Source organism: Stylophora pistillata, chromosome 11 (assembly GCF_964205215.1).
Source record: "Stylophora pistillata chromosome 11, jaStyPist1.2, whole genome shotgun sequence".
Lineage (NCBI taxonomy): Eukaryota > Metazoa > Cnidaria > Anthozoa > Scleractinia > Pocilloporidae > Stylophora > Stylophora pistillata.
In genome coordinates this window covers 23,996,309-24,014,734 of record NC_142529.1, presented here as the reverse complement: position 1 = coordinate 24,014,734, position 18,426 = coordinate 23,996,309, and the positions used below count along the sequence as shown (strand labels likewise).

Genomic DNA, 18,426 nt, shown 5'->3' with positions numbered 1-18,426 from the left:
AAAGCCATACAACCATGTGTATTGATCTAAAAAAACTCATCGAAGTCCAGTTTGCGTGAAAATTTTAAAATTCTTTTAGATTAAAAAGAGAAATAGTTTATTGCGATGGTTTCGGTGGGCTATTAAAAGTACAAAAAGAAAACACAAAACACGCCCATCGTTTGTAAATCACTTGTTTTATTTACCTTACTCGTATGTTGCGAAATTTAAAGTCAGTAATCGTCTTAAGCATTATTTGGGGTGGAGGATAGGAATTGGATTTTTTATGTCCAGTCATCTTGGTAAGTGATTGCAATTGCTTAGTTTGATGCTCTTGTTTAAATTAGTTAAAATTTTTAATTTTACCCATCGTGTTCGCGAAGCTCAATCCCTTCTTCAGTTACTCTTTAATTAGTAATACTAAATAAAAGCACGGATATACCGTACGGTAATTTCTCGAATTAGCGCCCTGACGTGTATTCAAACTTTCGGCTTAATAGAGAAGGCGTTTCTGAATTAGCGCAGTAATAAGACAAAAATTAAAATAAAGGAACTCTGCAAGCCATGAAGCCAGAAATAACTGGAACGGAAAAGAAACTACTCTCCTGCACTGATTCCACTTTTGCTTCTTTGAAAGGGGGGAGGGGGGGGAGGGGGAGGGCGCTTGTTCGAGGTAATGTGGTAAATTCCTTTCCTGCATTACACAAAAACGAGTGTACAGCCACTAAGTCATTCCCCGACAGATGTCATTTTCCCGTGATCGATAAAAACAGTTATTCACCCAAGGCGGATAATAAAGGAAATTAAAGCAAAGATATCAGTGACGTCACCTATGGTTATTAATATGCCAACAAGAGAACTATTGGCTAGTGAAAAAAAGAGTTCTTTCGTTTAAGGTTTTGAACATTTCAATAACAAATATCTTCTCTATTGTAGCCTTATTACAGGTTACATCTCTCACACTCATCGTTTCTTGAATAATCAACGTATTGTCGATAGGACCGGTTGAGGAATGCAATCTTATCCATCACGCCTTGAGTTATTCTATCCGTCTGCTCTTCATCCTACCATTTTCACTCAAAGCGAGACAACCGTTGTAGCCATCTTCCCCGACTGTCACACACTCCAATTGCACAAAGTTGATACCATAGGCTGACTATAGACCCGTAGCTTTGGCACAACCTGCCGGCACAACAACACAGAAACCTTTAAAATGCTTGTTCACCAGAATTTGCAATCGATCTCTGATCGTTTAAAAAGCTAATTTTTCACTATTTAACCGAATGTCTGGCCAAGATTAGCCTATAAGCACTGCTCCTATCAAATCTCACTACTATGGGAATCAACTGCGCCGCATATTCCCCTCCCCCGTCACTCTTCAGGTAAAAGGGTTAGGCCTTGAAATCAAGCGATGATTTTTTTCACCTAAAAATGTCAACAAAATATAAATAATTGTTAATCTCATACCACTTTGTCCTTCTCTGTCCTCTAGAAGTTGTTCATATTCTTCTTTTGTCAAGAGTCCATCAAGAATATTCTCAGTAAGTTTTGGAAGGACTACAGCAAGGTAGCCTTCAGTTTCTGGCTAAAAGCCAAAATAAGAAAAAATTGAAGCAGAACAAATTGTCATAAATCTTTAGTGTGGATGTACAAGTTTCTGTCAATAATTTTACATTTCAGATGCTGGAAGCATAATCAGGGCCATGAACTCTGACAAGATTGAGGTTACACATTTTCATTTGCTGCACAAGAAATGTGACTTAGGCTACAGTCAGGGCTCAACACTTATGGTAGCCAACTAGCCTCAGACTAGTAGAGATTCAGTTTTGGCAAATGGTTTTTAATTTCCCCTAGCCAGTTTGGAAAGTAAACAAACTGAAATTGTTGTAACATCTAAGTTGTCACAAGTCACTTGGCCAGTAAGTTGAAAAGTTAATGTCGAGCCATCAGAGCAAAATTGATTCACATTTTAAGCAGGCAAAAGCAAGGTTATTCAAGGTAGGACAGACAAGTGACCAAGGCAGAATTTGTCATTACTACACAATATTAAATACAATATTAGGCAGACAAGTGATGAGAATAAAGAAAAATATCAATAAGGAGATTTTATAATTTGAGCCAATACCAAATTCTCCAAACCAACATCATAAGAATTGTATTGTAAAAAATAAGGACAAATACTGATGAGATGAAGGGGTTTTAAAAATGCACTTGGGCAGTTTGTGGAGCAATCAGGAAGCCTAAGATTCTTACCACTACACAATTAAGAACTCTCAAAAAAATCTCTCCTCTCTTCATTAACATGAGTTGATATATTTATAGATTTGTAAGTGCCAAACCTTTTCTAACAAGAGTTGCGGCTTTGTGACCAGTTCTTCATTAACTTCAACCAGCTTTCCTTTAATGCAGCTTGTATAAGATCATGATATAAAAGCATATCAAGAATTAATAGTGGCCACCATGTGTATGTCAACTCTCCCCCAATATGAGGGAGTCTCCTGGAGGCATGGTGTCCTCATGGTTAGAGCATTTGACTCTGGATCAATCGGTCTGGGTTTGAGCCCAGATGGGGGACATTGTGTAGCATTCTTAGACAAGACAACTTACTCTCCCAATGCCTCTCTTCATCTACTAGGTGTTTAAATGGGTACTGGCAAATTTAGTGCTGGAGGATAATCCTACAATGAACCAGCATCCCATTCAGGAAGAGGGGGGGGGGGGGTAGGAATACTCCTAGTCACTTCATGTTACAGAAATTGGAGTTAAGCACTGGCCTGATGGACCACTTGGCTTGTAAACAGACTTTACCTTTTTTACCTCCTGGATAAAGAAAAAATGTTTTTGAACCACTTGCTCAGTTTCCTAAATCTCCCAAATAAAAGAAAATTTGAATATACCTTTTTCCCTTTAGGAGAATTTCAAACAACATAAATTTCAAATCCATCCAAAAAAGACCTGATTTCTGTCCAAGCGTGGTTATTGTAATTTTGGTGATGTACTTTCACTTTAACAAGGAACCTTAGTTTGTGGGCAGAGACTGAGAAAAACAGTTGCAAGAAAATTTTGGAAGGGGTGGGTGGAGGGAGGGATGGGTGGGTGGAGGGATCTCATGTTACAATCATCTTTAGATTTCAGATTTATAGAGTTTGGCAACTCTGATATTAAAAATGGCTTTAGGTGTATTCTCTGGTTAACACTATGCAAGATTTAAAGTGTAAGGGTTACATATATCTTATTAACCAAGCGCGAGGGCTGTACTGGGAGAATATCGGCCTGAGGTCTTGACAGTACAGACCGAGCGCAGCGAGGTCCGTACAAAAAAGACCGAGGGCCGATATTCTTCCAGTACGGTCCCCAGCAAGCTTGGTTAAAAAGAGATTTATTATACGACTGAAGTTCAAAGGGACACAAGTGCGGTATCATTCGGGACCATTCGGGACAGTGCCTGGTCCAATACTGAGAGAATATTGACCTGCAATAGAGCATTTTGATTGGTTGATTTTAGTTATTGGCCCTCTGACTGCCCGAGTTGTGTAATAATTTTTTTATTGTATAAAAAATTTTTTTTTTCATACCTATACAGTGAATACTTGCTGCCATCTGAACTTATGACTTCACAGATTAAAGACTCTGGTTGTAAATGCTGAGCACCTTTCTTCCCTTTCCCTGAAACTTTGTTATCCAGTCGATTGACGTTAGTGCTCACTTGGAAATCCACTTTCACAATCTGCTTGCATCGAAGTAATGGGTGACTGGGTGCAACAGTAATCACACATATCCTGAAAAATAACAAGCAAAGTCATTTGCAATAATTCGACATGTACAATCGTTAACGCTAAAAATTAGTTACACGTCATGTTTGAAGAGTTCTTCTCGTGTGAAGAATACCAGTCCTGTTTCTACCACACTCTAAATCATCAACATAACCCCTTTTCCCATTCGCTGTTGGCTAAAAATTGGTTTGGGGGGTCGTTCTTCCAACAGTTTCTTACTTGTTTGAATGCTGCAGCACACATTGATCTTCGCAAAATTTCCCCATTATATCTGAGAATTGCAGCAAAAAAAAAAGATAGTCAAAATTTTTTCCTAAAAAATAAAATCAATAACAAGCTTTAAAATGTAACCACTTCAAACCTGTCTTAAAAATACGCGTAAAGTATCGCTCTACGACTGATTTCCTTTGCAGACACTTCGCATCCTCTGCGTCCGCCATTTTGGCACATGAGCAGCCAAGCCTTCTATCTTACCATCCAAGCCTTCTTTCTTAGCATCCAAGCCTAAAACAAGATGGAGTCAGTCCGAAGAGGTAGATCGACAAATATCCTTGAAAAACCGCTCAGTAAAGGACGGAATGAGGTATTCAGTGGTTGAAATGATACGCTTTGTGATCGGATAATCCATTATTTTTCGTACTTTAAGAACTATCTCTGTGTTTTTTTGTAGATAAATGTAAGCACTTTTGGCTTGCTGTTTTCGGAGATGGTTCAGTATTGCCAAAACAGAGTTCACACTGTACCGGAACTTCAAAGCAAGTGAGTGAAAACAGTACCCCAGGAGCAGAAAAATAAAAAATTTTTGTTATGAGTCTGCTGCGATGGAAGTCTTGTGTAGTTAATTGAGTGATTGTGATATGTAATTTATCTAGCATCTACTGGTTCCAGACTCGGACAGAATTAAGATCGATATTCTGTTGGAAAGCAGGGCTCGCCACTAACGGCACAGGGGGCCCATACAATCTGTTTGTGTAGCCGACTGTTTTTTTTATTGTGAATGTACCAGATTTACCGTTTGCCTCACCTATAGTGATATATTGCTGACTGTGTGCATAAATCATTGATAAATAAACGTTGAATTACTTAACCTGTGGTGTATAGTTGTCCTTTTGCGTCAAAAGTGTTTTTTTTAGCGATTTTGAATAAGTGTGAGTTCGTCATTAATGTAATGCATAAAATAAAGACAAGGGTGGAAGTCTTGTTTTGAAAGGGTACAATCGCCCAAGCGATTTTCCCCCTGAAAATCGCATCCCTCTGCTTTCAAACTTTGAACCCTTTTAAAGCAAGGCTTCCACCCTTGTCTTTATTTTATGCATTACTTTAACGACGAACTCACACTTATTCAAAATTGCTAAAAGACAAAGCACTTTTGAGGCAAAAGGACGACTTTACACCACAGGTAAAGTAATTCAACGTTTAATAATTTTATCAATGATTTATGTACATAGTCAGCAATATATCACTATAGGTGAGGCAAACGGTAAATCTGGTACATTCACTATAAAACAACAGTCAGCTACACGAACAGATTGTATGGGCCCCCTGTGCTAGTGGTAGCCAACTAGTCACAGACTAGAATAAATTACGTTTTGGTTGGTGGTTTTCGATTTCCACTAGCCAGTTTGGCCAGTAAGCAAACTGAAATTGTGGTAACATCTAAGTTGTCACTAGCCTCTTGGCTTGTAAGTTTAAAAAGTTAGTGTCAAGCCCTGCTGTAAGTTCGGTTGGTTGATTGTTTGGGAAAGGAGAGAGGAAAAGGCGAATGAAAAAATGGAGAGGGAGAGGGGGAAAGACAGAAAAAACCTTTCTCCCCCCCCCCTTCCCCAAACATTTTACCTTGCCCCAACTCTCCACTGTTTTTCTAATTCAAGATGGCAGCCTGAACATCTACTCGCCCCGCCAAAATCCGCTTGCACTGCAGACTAGCAAACTGAAATGTCGTAACATAATATTTATAACATAACTAAAGCAAAGCGCACGCTCTGATTGGTTAATTCAGCATCTACTATTTGCCCATGGGTACATGCTGCTGACGTGAGCAAATGCTAAGACGATTTTTCCGCGCGCGCTTATCTTTTCTGATCACGTAAGATTTGTCAAATAAAAGGGAACTCTTGTTCCAATGTATCAATGTTATGTTATAAAACAAAGGGCGAACGCCATAGCGTGTACTATTGAGTTATGGATGCACTTGGGAGGTTTGCTTAGCACTCAAGAAGTTAGAGTCGCACTCTGCTATCACCTCGTGCGACTCTTACGCTTCTTTCGTGCTTAGCAACCTCCCGCGTGCATCCATAACTCAAATAGTACACGCTATGGCATTCACCATTTGTTAAAGATCTTAAGGGGTGAAGATTGAGAAACAAACACAAAGACCTCCTAACTACCGTTAAAATTATATGTTAGTTAGCAATGACAGCAGGAGAGAGGGAGGGGGAGGGGGAGTTTTTTATGGCCCTTAGCAGATAGTTTTTGTTCTATATGGGCACACAAAAGGATTCTGGATAGTGGTCTGCTCTGTGAAAATCTGGACTAATTATGAGTGTACAATAACCAAATAAATTCAAGGATTTAGGATTATGGCCCACCGAGATACTTCAGGAAAAATAGTAGGGAATGCTGTGGATTATTGTAAGTGATGTTGATTTTTTTTTTAAAAAAAAAAACAGGTTGTCAGAATTAGGCCAACAAGTGGGTTCCAGAATACTCGATGTGTTGGTGTTGAGGGAGAAAGGAATGAAAAGGGAAGTGAGAGTGCTAAACATTCTCCTTTTCATCAAATCAGTTTTGTGGAAAGTAAGTAAAAAGTATCATAATTATAGTAAAAATGACAAGAATGGATTGCAGACTAACATAACGCCAATGTGGACTATCACTCTGTCCTGTCTTTCTCACCCCAATCTCTTCTCGTCCCAAGAATAACTTATTCTTGGGGCGAGAAGAGACTGGGGTGAGAAAGACAGAATAAGTTGCAGAAATGTGGGCTTCTTGGTTAAAGTGCAGACCTAACTCTTCAACTTTAACTTCCATGAGTGATGAAGACAGAATTTCTCCTTACAATATCAGTACAATGTCAAGCAGACAAGTGATGAGATTAAAAAGAAATATCAATTAGGGGATTATTGTGATAGTTGATCTCATTCCAAATTCTCTAAGCCAACATCATAAGAATTCTACTGCAGACAGTAAGGAGAATTAGTAATGAGATCTGAGGTGTGAAGGGGCTAGCCTTTCAATCCAGGGATTGAGTGTTGCAGAAAAAAAGGATCAGACCACTACATAATTTTATAGTCTAACATATGATTCATCATTTGCTCACAAGTTACATTTTATTTTTACTCTTAATTTGTCTTGTTATTAGATAGATATTCCTAGTTTTTATTGATAGTTATGTTAGAATTCAATAGACATTGCTTGTTAGAATTTTTTAAATAGAGGGCTACAAGTTTATTAGTTACTTCAACTATTCTGTGCCACCCTCTCTAAATAAACTGTATCTATCTATCTATCTAAAGTATATTTCTATCCATCTATCTGAATGGTCTCACTCCCCCGTACCTGTCTGAAATGTTTGCCCATAGCGCCTCTTTTCATGATTATGGACTGCAATCTTCCAGAATGAATCTTGTGCTCCCTAAACGTCACACAGATTTTTACAGAAACAATTTTGCTTTTACCGGAGCAAGAATCTGGAATGATTTTCCAAACAGTTTAAAGGAAGAAACTTGGCTAAAAATATTTATGGGTAAGCTGGACTACTACTATGAGCACCAGTAAAACTAGTTCTAGAACATTAAGCTTTCTAATAGTAAATACATAACTTGTATTGCGTACGGATTTTATGTAAACCAAATTTTATTATCACTATATATTTTAATTTGATAAAATGCCATATTAAAATAAAGGGTTCCATCCATTCATCCATCCATCTATCTAGTATATATCTATCTACAAGATAATTTGCTTTTATCAACTGAATTGATAATGCATGGGGGCCATTCCACATGAGACATGAAAATTTGACAGATTTTCAAATTCAAAATATGAGAGCCAAACGTACTTTTAATGAAAGCTTATACATAGTTCTATAAGAATCCAAATCTAGATTGGTAGTGGTGGCCACGCCCAGGGTGTGTGATTGTGACGAATCCGCGCCACAAAGGTGGGTGCCCCCTAACACAAACAAAACACAGAACATAAACGAGTCCGAGAACACACGACACAATACAACTAAACGTAGGCCTAGAGATATTTATTATGCTAATTAAAACAATAAAGCGACTAACAATAACGATAATACAATGATCTAATTAATTTACAGGAATACGCTAACTTAAACTACAGTACACTAAAACTATTTACAAGATTATTACTATTAAGATAAAAAAAAGGTTTTTTGTTTTTAGTTCAGTTCGGTTGGGTTTCACCTTACGCCCGCGTCCGTGTTCTTCTCTTGTCCACAAATCACCACGCTCCACCAACAAACAGTGCCCTGCCAAAACCAAACTCCCGTTTCTCCAACCAGGTTCCTGTCTCACCAGTTCTCAACTTTGCTCGTTTCCTTCGTTTCAACTTTGCTTCGTCTTCTGACAACTTTGCAGTTTTCAACTTTTTACTTCTCGTAACTTGACTCGCTCAGACTTGTTATTGAGTTAGTTACTATCTCTTCTTCCTTTAGCTCACAGTCTGGTAGATTCTTTGCACACCCGTTCCCCCGCAAATGGTTTTCTACCGTGAAATGGAACGATTGTTCTGAATGAATTTCTCAGAAATGATACTGTGCCGAGTCTCCGTTGACTCAAATTTTTCCACGCTCTTCGCTCGTAACTCACAAACCTTCACCTCACTTCTTCAAAAAAAAACCACCCCGTACCAAACCACCCAAATCCTTAAATACACATGGACGCAAGGTGCCCGAAAAGAATGAAGAAAACTATTTGATATACACAATAAAGGTTAATTACACAACAGTTTACACAAGTGAAGAATAAAAATTACGTAACAGATACAAATAATCACGAACTACACTGATCCTAAGAGAATAAAAAAAATAATTTACATTTAATAAATAAATTCCTAACACTTCCATGACAGTGATGCCATTGTTTTTGAGGGTTTTTAGTAACCGAATAAGCCATTTTACATACCAATATCTAAATTGCTGTATCTCAAAGAAATTGATTGCTATGAATCAGATTTTGAGATCTTAACTACTCACTAGGATGGGCCTTTCAATGCCAAAAGAAAAAAATTCTCAAACATTTAATGCCTCAGACGTACAAAGATATAAAAAGTGTTGCGGACGTGACCTTCAGTGTATGATTCAGAGCAACATTTATTTAATTTCTTTGTAGGTTCTCAACTGTTTCAGGCCTTATTTATGCTGCTCTTATAGTTACCCATTATGATAATTTTGACACCCCAGCTTGCTCAAATTTGTCAACTATTTAAGAGATATTACGTTGCGGACGTGACCGTTGCGGACATGACACATTTGTAAAAACCCAAAAAACCTCATAAAATTTTCAAACATGAGAAGATATGCTGATATTTAATGACAGCAAATGATAATTATAGACATATGATATATGTAAAGCTATCACTTATTTACAATTTTCCAAAATATAATTATATGCCCTTTGATGTACAAAATGACCTAGATCATCAAAGTTTTTACAAATTTATGAACATGAAAAGTACACACTGGATAAACTTCAAATGAACAGTATAAACCACTATTTAATTGGTCTTCTTAATGATGAATCAGAAAATGCATTTTATCTCTAAAAGTTAAGTGATTTCAAAATCGTCATTCAATGGTTAGTCAAACCTCTTTGCTTCAACGAATTATTGAAAAAACATGAAATGAGTATCATACAATACTGTAACCTCTTGACTTAAAATTGTTCAAATATGGAATGAAAGGTAATCACTGGAGATACAAATGAGCCATATGGTTAATTCATGGCTTTCCTAATAATGAATTTAAAAAGAGCTTCAATTTCTTTGAGCTCAGGAACCTCAAAAGGGCGATTCCCTGTGAGAGTGATAGGGCCATAAAAAACACAGGAGCTGTGCTTTGATTCAACATCATTACTTCTTGGCCAATCAAATTTCTTTGCACCAGTGGCATGTAAGAACTGGAATTTGGTTACTTTGTCGTTGGTTTCAAGTGCTCGGCTGATGTAGAATTTGTTAACATAGTCAACAGCATAGTACATTCCCATTTGGATTTTTGGAGAAATGGCAATGAGACTTCGCTTGTGTAACTCAGCAACCATGTGTTTTCTGAAGTTTTGTAGACTTGACAATTCTACAAACATGGTACTGTTGGCAATAAGGCATCTGGCATAAAGAGTGACAAAGACCCCACAGTCAAAGTTGTTGTTTTGCTGGGGAAGATCATCAGGTTTGTTGGCAACAAAATGCCACTCCTTCTCATCAAGAGTACTGTCAAACATCTTTAACAGCACCCACATCTTCTTAATGGAGACTTCTACATTTGGTTTGACAAAACCTCCAGCCATACTGTCAAGCACAGCAATGACTTTAATCTGGGGAAATACTCCAAGAAGATACCAGTGTTCAATGTTTGTTGAATTGCAAGGTACAAGGATGAGGTCTTGAGTGAGAAGATTTTCCTTTTCAGCAAAAATCCTCTTTATAACAAATTTATGAAAAACTTCCCATGAAATCACAGAGACCTTTTTTGAAGTGGCTTTCAAGATTGATAAATATTCGTCAATGACGAAGTTTGTGAGGTAGTTCTCTTTACTATTTCTATGACCCCCAATTAGAGATTTTAGGTCATGATCATCTATGATGCCATTACCCTGAAACTTGATGTGGCCACTACGAATACCATCAACCAGGCAGGAAGTATGAAGAGGTACATTATAAGGAGAAGGCTGAATGCTCTCAAACTTCATTGGCATGTATGATGGAAGGCCGTGATCTACCTCAATGGTAATACTTTTGAATGATTCCTTCTCACCATCATTTGGACATTCTTTTTCCACATCTTCATTACCGATATCACTGATCTCATGGACATGATCTGTATCACTTTCTACTTCAGCATGACTGGCATCACTTCCATCACTGTCACTCCCTGACTCCTCCAAATCAAAGGGAAAGACACGAGGCACCCCTTCCTTTTCAACCATGCTCTGAGTGGAGTACATTTTGCTTTGGACAAACCCATTGATTTGTGGCTCAATGCAATGGAACCTTGAAATCCCTGGCAGAGCAACAGCTTCTTTAAAGGACTTGCTTAACCCAGGTGAAGTAGCTCGATCTCTTATCTCTTTCTTCTCCATAAGATGGACAGAAACAGATGAATTGAGCTTAGTGGCTACTTCATGGAATGACTTGGCATCTGTAACAGGGGGTGCTCTCCTGGACTGCACAGCATTCCAAACAAGACGCTTTATTGTGCCACCAATACCATCAACAGCACCTTTGCCATGTGAAGTGGCAAAGTAGTTCCACTGAACTTGCACAATTTTGGCAAGTTTGGAGAGAATGCTCACTATGTATTTGTTTTTAAATTGTGAGCTTGGGCCATCTGAAAAAATGTATGCTTTGGTGACCTCTGGATGCGTCTGTTTGACCAATGTTTCAAGGACTGTGGACATGAACACTAGCACTGATGTCTTTTCATGCTCAAGATCATCTGATACAATCACATGTGATTCACAGGTAACATCTTTGGCTTCATTAATTGTCCAGACAGCTACAGTAAATAGTGTTATCTGTTGTTGATTCCAATGTGCAGACTGAACTTCATCCTGGTGTTTTCAAGAGTAGTTCTCAGCAAAATCTACCTGGACAATGGCCTCTCCGAGTTGAAGGTTTGATTTTCTCTCTTCGAAGTAGCTAGATTGCTTCCTTTTAACAAAGACATGTTCCAAAAATTTTGGTAGTTTTGATCTCAATGATATGAAGACATCGTTGATGGTACCTCCTTTGCAGACTTTTTTCGTTTTCTAAACTACTTTTGGGAGCTTATTCTTTTTACCAGGTACTGTAACTTCCACTCTCTCCCACTGATTCCATGTCACTTGTTCACACAGACATGACTCGTTGCAACTCTCTGTGATTTCATCCAGCCAAATGTATGTCGCACAGTTTTGGCATCTACCAAGCATACACTCCTCTGAGCTACTGTCACAGACAAATTTGTCTACGAAGTTGCCAGAGTAACTTGGGAAGTCTTCTACTTCTTTGGAAAGGCAATCACAAATGAGACGGATGTTCTCATGATATTGGCACAGGCATACATTACGAGGTGTATCTGATGAAGGGAGAACATTTACTGGTCGTAGAGAACTGAATTTACTCAGACCAATTTTAACCTCTGGGTGTTCCTTCTGAAACTGAGAGTGAGCCTCCTTTAAAGAAAACATCATGTGTCTTTTCTGCAGATACTCTTTCTTCCCACTTTGCCTTTTAATGACAAAGTCCTTCTTTCCAGGAGTCTGGCGGGACACATAATCTTTGCTGAAGAATTCTTGTACTTTTCTTATTGTGGCTGCTGAAAGCTTCTTATTTCCTCCACTTTTGCTTTTCTAAATTATACAAACTTGATACAAACATAAAATACTACTCACTTTGTTTTGATAATAATTTATTTCTTATATATTATTTGTTATTTATTTCCCAATTTACAGATAAAAGCAATAGAAACAGCATTTTTACTTCAGTGGCATTACTCTGAAAGTTATTAGTGGTGAATGAAAAGCTCTTTCCTGAACATCCCCAAAATGTCACGTCCGCAACAAATTTTGGTCACGTCCGCAACATAACATTTTTGTTAATAAATCCATGGTAACAAGCAATTTCTATAATATCTTTTCAGATTTATGAAGCACAATTACTATTGCATTTAGTTAGTGTATGCAGTTTTTTTTAAAGGTTTTCAATTCACAGGAAATTTGAACTAACCAAAAGCAATTCAAATCAAGGGTTGTTTTAGGAGTCACATCCGCAACACACTTTGAAAAACTATTTTCTCTGGATCTCTGAGGGATAGTCAAAATGTTTTCTGTCAAAATAAAAGGTACTTCAGGGTTAATTTTATGACATGACTCATTTCAATTCAAATAGTTTGGATCTGACGTTAGGAGACATTTAATACTCAAATTTTGCCTCTAAATGTCACGTCCGCAACGTGGAATTGACATGGTTTCAGTTCTGAGAATTTAATAATTATAGTCAAACCTCCATTATCCAGACTCATTGGGACTAGATGAAATAGTCCTGATAAGTGAGGGTCTGGATAATCGAGAATATGAATATTTAAGAGTAACTGTCCAACAGGAATAACACTTAAAATTAATGAAAAAGGTTTTTACATAGGCGGAAAATGTTGAAGTATTGTAAGTAAGTTTGTTTGTCTGAAAGAAGAACATTGCCTTTACTTCACCTTTCAATGCTGTAGTTTTAAAAAGAGTATGGTTACAGAATGATATTGATCATGACTAATTAAAGAGGAACAGAAACTGATTACATTAAGAAAGGGACATTTTATCCTGAAACAAAACATTAATTTACAAATTGTTTTGAAAAAGATATGGTCTACATCTTAATTGTCCAACGGGAATAACACTTAAAATTGATGAAAAATGTTTTTACATAGGCCGAAAATGTTGAAGTAAGTCAGTGTGTTTGTCTGAAAGAAGAACATTGCCTTTATTTCACTTTTCAATGCTGTAGTTTTAAAAGGAGTATGGTTTCAGATATTGATCATGACTAATTAATGTTCATGAAAAGTTTTGGACCAGAAAAAAAGGTCCAGATAATTGAGAAATCTGGATGGTCAAGGTTCTGATAATCAAGGCTGGACTGTATTGGATTAACCAATAATCCCCTATTTGTTTTTTTGTTTTTTTTTTCTTAATTCACATAACTTGTCTGCTTGATATATTGTATTGATATCGTGAGGAGAAATTCTGCTTTGGTCACTCATAAGAATGAAAGGGCTGTGATATTAAATATCAAACAGGATCCTGTTTTAGAATTTTTAAAATTGAGACATTGTTTGTTTATTTATTTTTTGTTGTGTTTTATTGTTTAGAGTCTAATTTAACTAATTTCTTCTGGATTTCACATTTTATTTCCTTGTAGTCTTTATTTGGCAAAGAAGCTGATAAGTTGGAGCAAGCCAATGATGATGACAAAACATGTATCCTTCTGAAGTTGAAAAAAAATTTTGATTCCCAGTGCAATTCAAAGTTGAACATGCACATTTGATTACAAAGGGCTGCCAGCATCTTTTCCTTGAGGGAGTAAGGTTCATTCTGCATCAAAAAAGTTTGTGAGACCTTAACAGTTCTTTCAGATTATATAATTGAAAAAGAACCTCTAGTCAATAAGTTTATCTCAGTTCCAAAGGACAAAGGTACAGTACAAAATTTTAGAACCTTTGGAAAGTGAGGTATAGAATTAAAAAAAAAATTTAATTTGTTTAGACAACAGGTAAAAGTAAGGAGTTTTAGAAAGATATTGTGTCTTCTGGAATATTAATGTGACACATCAATTAATCCTCTTTTATAAGATAGCTTTTTTTTAGTGTAAAGTGTGTGCATAAGATAAGGCTATTTGAACATATGTATTAAGCATAGTTAGACAAGACTCCAAGAGAATTTTCAATATGTGTTATTGTAGTGTAATTGGAAGTTTGAAAATGTAATACTGAGAGGTCCTTACAGTAAGTTTAACAATTGTACACTAGTGTTGGTGCAATCCCACATCTATGAGATATTTGAGCATCGATTTGAAACAAATTTAAACTCGGGGTTTAGAAGAAATAGGGGATTTGAAGGTATACAGGGTTGTCGCTAGGTACTGGCTGCCAGTAAAATTCACCTGATGAAAAAGCGGTGATCACTGGCTGGATTTTCGGCTGGCAATTGCATGGTAAAGCAGAATGTGCACTTCTGAGAGTACACTGTACAATCATTCACCACCATTGAGCTGCCTTACTTGAAATTTAAGCTGGCAGCTGGCATAATTTGTTAGTTAAACCCCTGGGTCTAAATCTTAAAAGGTTTAGATACACTCATTTGATCCCCCTTGGCTTCATAGCGAGTTCTACTGTATAAAGCAAAGTTTTAGAAAATCTAAACTGGTCTATATAATCACTATGATTGAAGTGACAAAAACTCTCCCCAGTTACATACATGTATGTTTGTGGCCCAGGAGAAATCTCTCAACAAGCAGTAATTGCCATGCACTGTTGTTGATGGCCTAAACAGACTCTTGCCACCTTGGAGTTTTGCTACCTGGTTTTCATAATCTCTCATTTCATACTTTTGATAGGAAGTCTGAACTGTGCATCTTTCACTGCTGGCATAGTTGAAGCTGTGTTACATGGATGTAATTTTGTAAGTTCTTCAAATAATATTATCTTTTTTAATTAGTGTCATATTGTTGATTTCAATGTAATTAATGTCAGTTAAATATAGTTATTTAACAACTATTCACCAAACTGGAGGTGGCTGCTGATGAATATTTACTGAGCGACAGAGGTGAATAGCAAAGGATATTTAGAGTTTGAGAAGCCAATCAAAGGGTTTCTTGAATGTGATCCACTGTTTTGGTATTACTCTATGTGGCTTACCACTACCGCTAGTGATAAGCTCTTGGCACTTCTTGCCTTGTATGTTAAGCTTTGAGCGCTTCAGATTTTATCAGACATGTTATGCAGTCACATTTGTAGCTGATCAATCAGCAAAATCAAGTTGCATTGCAATGGTTGGGTGAGTTATGTCAAATTTAATTCCTACAGTCTCTGTGAATCCTTCACTGTTTCACTCCCATGAGTGACCAAGACAGAATTTCTCATTACAATAACAAAACAATATCTAACCGACAAGCAGTTAGTCTCCTTCGCAGCTGTCTTTCAGGATGTCATGTAACGCTCCTCCGAAAGAAACGGCTGCTCACATCCAAACCACATTCCTTTCCCGATTTTGGCCAATCACAGCTACAGTTCCATTTTCTGGAACTGTCGCACGCGACATTTTCTAAAGATGACTTGACCAATAATACTTCTCGTTTTATCGTTCCACTATCTCCTGAGATTACAAAATCAAGATGATGGTCCTTAATGAAGCTTTTCTTCAAGCATCGTCAACTTTCAAAATCGCAGGCTTTAATTCTTACCAGAAGCTTGTGATTTAAAGGTTTGTCATTCAGAAGCAAGATGTGTTAGTGAACCTGCCCACAGGCTCTGGAAAATCTCTAATTTATCAAGCTCTCCCTATCGTGTTCATGTTTGTGTAATAATATCGGTGATGACATAATCTAATTACTATGAAGTACGTGGGTAATGCTGTGTAATGTATATAGGGCGAGTGTGCAAAAGAATAAAGGTAGCGTGGCAATGCGGATTCCGTGTGGTCAATAAGTTCCCTACAAGATACTAAATTTGGCGACGAGTGGTTGGTTCTTGGCCTCCCTTGGAAAGATTCAAGAATTTCCCTCTTCAGCTCTAGAACCTTTTCAGTTGCTCATTGAAATTTCAGCAGCCGCTTGCAACACACAGCTTTGCATATAAACAACTTGCTGCTCGCATAGCAGCTGATATTGAAGTCCAAGGAAGATCTGATTATTTCCACAAAGTTATGGGTACTATTTCCGAAAATAAATACTCTTTCTTGGGCTGCCGAAGGCGAAGAACACATGAAATACTTTGAGGTTTCCTCCACAACTTTTTTTGGCGTTTCACTCGCCATACCATGTGGCTGAAAGGAAATCTCACATAAACTTCACTCGAAAATTACATCACTCACAGTACCCTGACCTAATTGGTTGTTTGAAACACTATGGGAAAGGAATGTGGTTCGAATGTGAGCAGCCGTTTCTTTTTGGGGGAGCGTTGCGTGACATCCCGAAAGAAGGCTGCGAAGGAGACTAACAAGCAATGAGAATAAAGAAAATATCAAATAGAAGTTTGGTTTGTCCAATACTAAACTCTCTAAACTAACATCATAAGGATCATATGGCAGACTGCAGGGAGAATGACTAATGAGATCTCAAGTGTGAAGGAGTTCACCTTTCAATCCTTTGGGAAAAACCAGCATCTCCCATCTCTTTTAATTAATATCACTGATCAATAGTAACAAGAATATAGGAGACTACTGAAGCTCTTGATTGCTTTAACCAAATTCTCTTTATCAGTAATTACTAGTAAGAGGAAATGTGTAGGAATTGATGTTTGGGTGTAAAAGGTTAAAACAAGTGAGGAGTTTTGCTGAGGGATTTACAGTATGGGTTGGCTACATTGAGTTTGCTAATAGATGTAATTTTGTTGTAGCCTGCAAAAGTAACTGCACACTGGCATAAAGGAACAACTTTGATGATCAAGTTTGAAGAGTCGGTAATACAGAGAGACAAGTCTATGGATGGGAGATGAGAAAATGAACTATAAATAATTCATAACATCGACAACATTGCAAAAAAAAATTTTTTTGGAAAGTTCAGCATGAAAATAATTAATTAAAAAGTTAGTTGTGAAAATAGTTGTTGATCAGAAGCCTAAAAGTTATAAATAAAGTAGCAATAGAAACAGGTTTTGCTTGTATCACTACCATTATGAATGTGAGCCTTCTTCAAGAAGGGCACATAATTGACACTATGTCCTGGGAGGGGGGGGGGGTGGGGAGGGAGTGTGCTTATTGAGGGAAGGGCACTTATTCAAGGAAATATGGTATCTGCACATAAACTTCTGACAGGCAATAACTGTTCAGTTACAATCCTTTTCAGCTGTCATAAATTTCTTTGTGTAGGAGGCAAGAGAGTGTTTATTCTCATTACCCTTTTGGCAACCTTTTCCCGAGACTCCTTTGTTCTGCCTTCCTTGTTGTTGAGAAGTGTGACCCCTCCTTTAATTCCTCAACAATGAGATAAGAAAAAGGGGGAGGAAGCCTCGGAATGAGATTGACATTTTGGCAGGATAATGTATTTCCAGGGTTCTACACTGCATGCTAACATCTGTTCAATTTTTCTTCCACTGAATTTTTGGGACTTGTATAGCCAAAGTTGCCAAAAAGCAAGTGTAGGGTCTTAGCGTGCGGAATTTTTTTGTTTTTCTCATTCAATCAATCATTAGGGTGTCCTTTTGTGTTGTCGCTGCTTCTCGTCGTTCGTTAGTATTTTTTCGCTGGTCAGTTAGCTTCTGTTGTTTCTGTGTCACGTATCTTCATTAATTAGTTTCTTTCGTAATATAGGCGCTAATTGCACTTTAAGTTAGCTAGTCATTTTCGCATGTAGAAATTAGTTTTTCTCAAGTTCAGAGTTTAGTCTTCCGTTAGTCATACAGTAGTTCACTTTGAGCAGTTACTCCAGTTCATCTTATTTTCGCCTTTTGGCAGTTTATATTCGTCCAGCAGTTTCGTAGAAATCGTAACAATGTAAGTATTGTCATTTCAAGTTTATTCAGTGTATTTCTTTCCTGTCACTTTTATTAGTCAATTGTTGTAATTTCGTATTCATTTATTGTTTTAAGTTTCAACCCACATAACGTCAACATCATTCGTACCCAATAAATACGTCTTCATCATCGTGGTGTTGTGAGGTTACGATTACTGCAGTTACAGTTGCCAAAGAGCAAGAACTGCTCACAATCTAAGGAATGGTTAAAATTGCATTTTTTCTTGGTATATTTGTG

At 37.3% G+C, this 18,426-nt stretch overlaps 2 protein-coding genes across 2 annotated transcripts; one reads left to right on the top strand and one right to left on the bottom strand.

Moving 5' to 3' along the window:
• Nucleotides 1-157: 157 nt before the first annotated feature.
• Nucleotides 158-4,207, bottom strand: LOC148720729 (protein Abitram-like). The gene is made up of 6 exons (XM_088739470.1): nucleotides 4,114-4,207; nucleotides 3,972-4,023; nucleotides 3,555-3,758; nucleotides 2,319-2,388; nucleotides 1,447-1,564; nucleotides 158-1,161 (listed from the first exon to the last, which is right to left on the bottom strand). The coding sequence occupies exons 1-6, from the start codon at nucleotides 4,190-4,192 to the stop codon at nucleotides 1,136-1,138; spliced, it is 549 nt and encodes a 182-aa protein (XP_088595596.1). The 5' UTR covers nucleotides 4,193-4,207; the 3' UTR covers nucleotides 158-1,135.
• A 41-nt stretch (nucleotides 4,208-4,248) lies between these two features.
• On the top strand, nucleotides 4,249-18,320 carry LOC111339755 (trafficking protein particle complex subunit 5-like). The gene is made up of 7 exons (XM_088738965.1): nucleotides 4,249-4,335; nucleotides 4,423-4,511; nucleotides 6,422-6,548; nucleotides 13,881-13,938; nucleotides 14,095-14,154; nucleotides 15,075-15,139; nucleotides 17,074-18,320. The coding sequence occupies exons 1-7, from the start codon at nucleotides 4,267-4,269 to the stop codon at nucleotides 17,170-17,172; spliced, it is 567 nt and encodes a 188-aa protein (XP_088595091.1). The 5' UTR covers nucleotides 4,249-4,266; the 3' UTR covers nucleotides 17,173-18,320.
• Nucleotides 18,321-18,426: the final 106 nt, after the last annotated feature.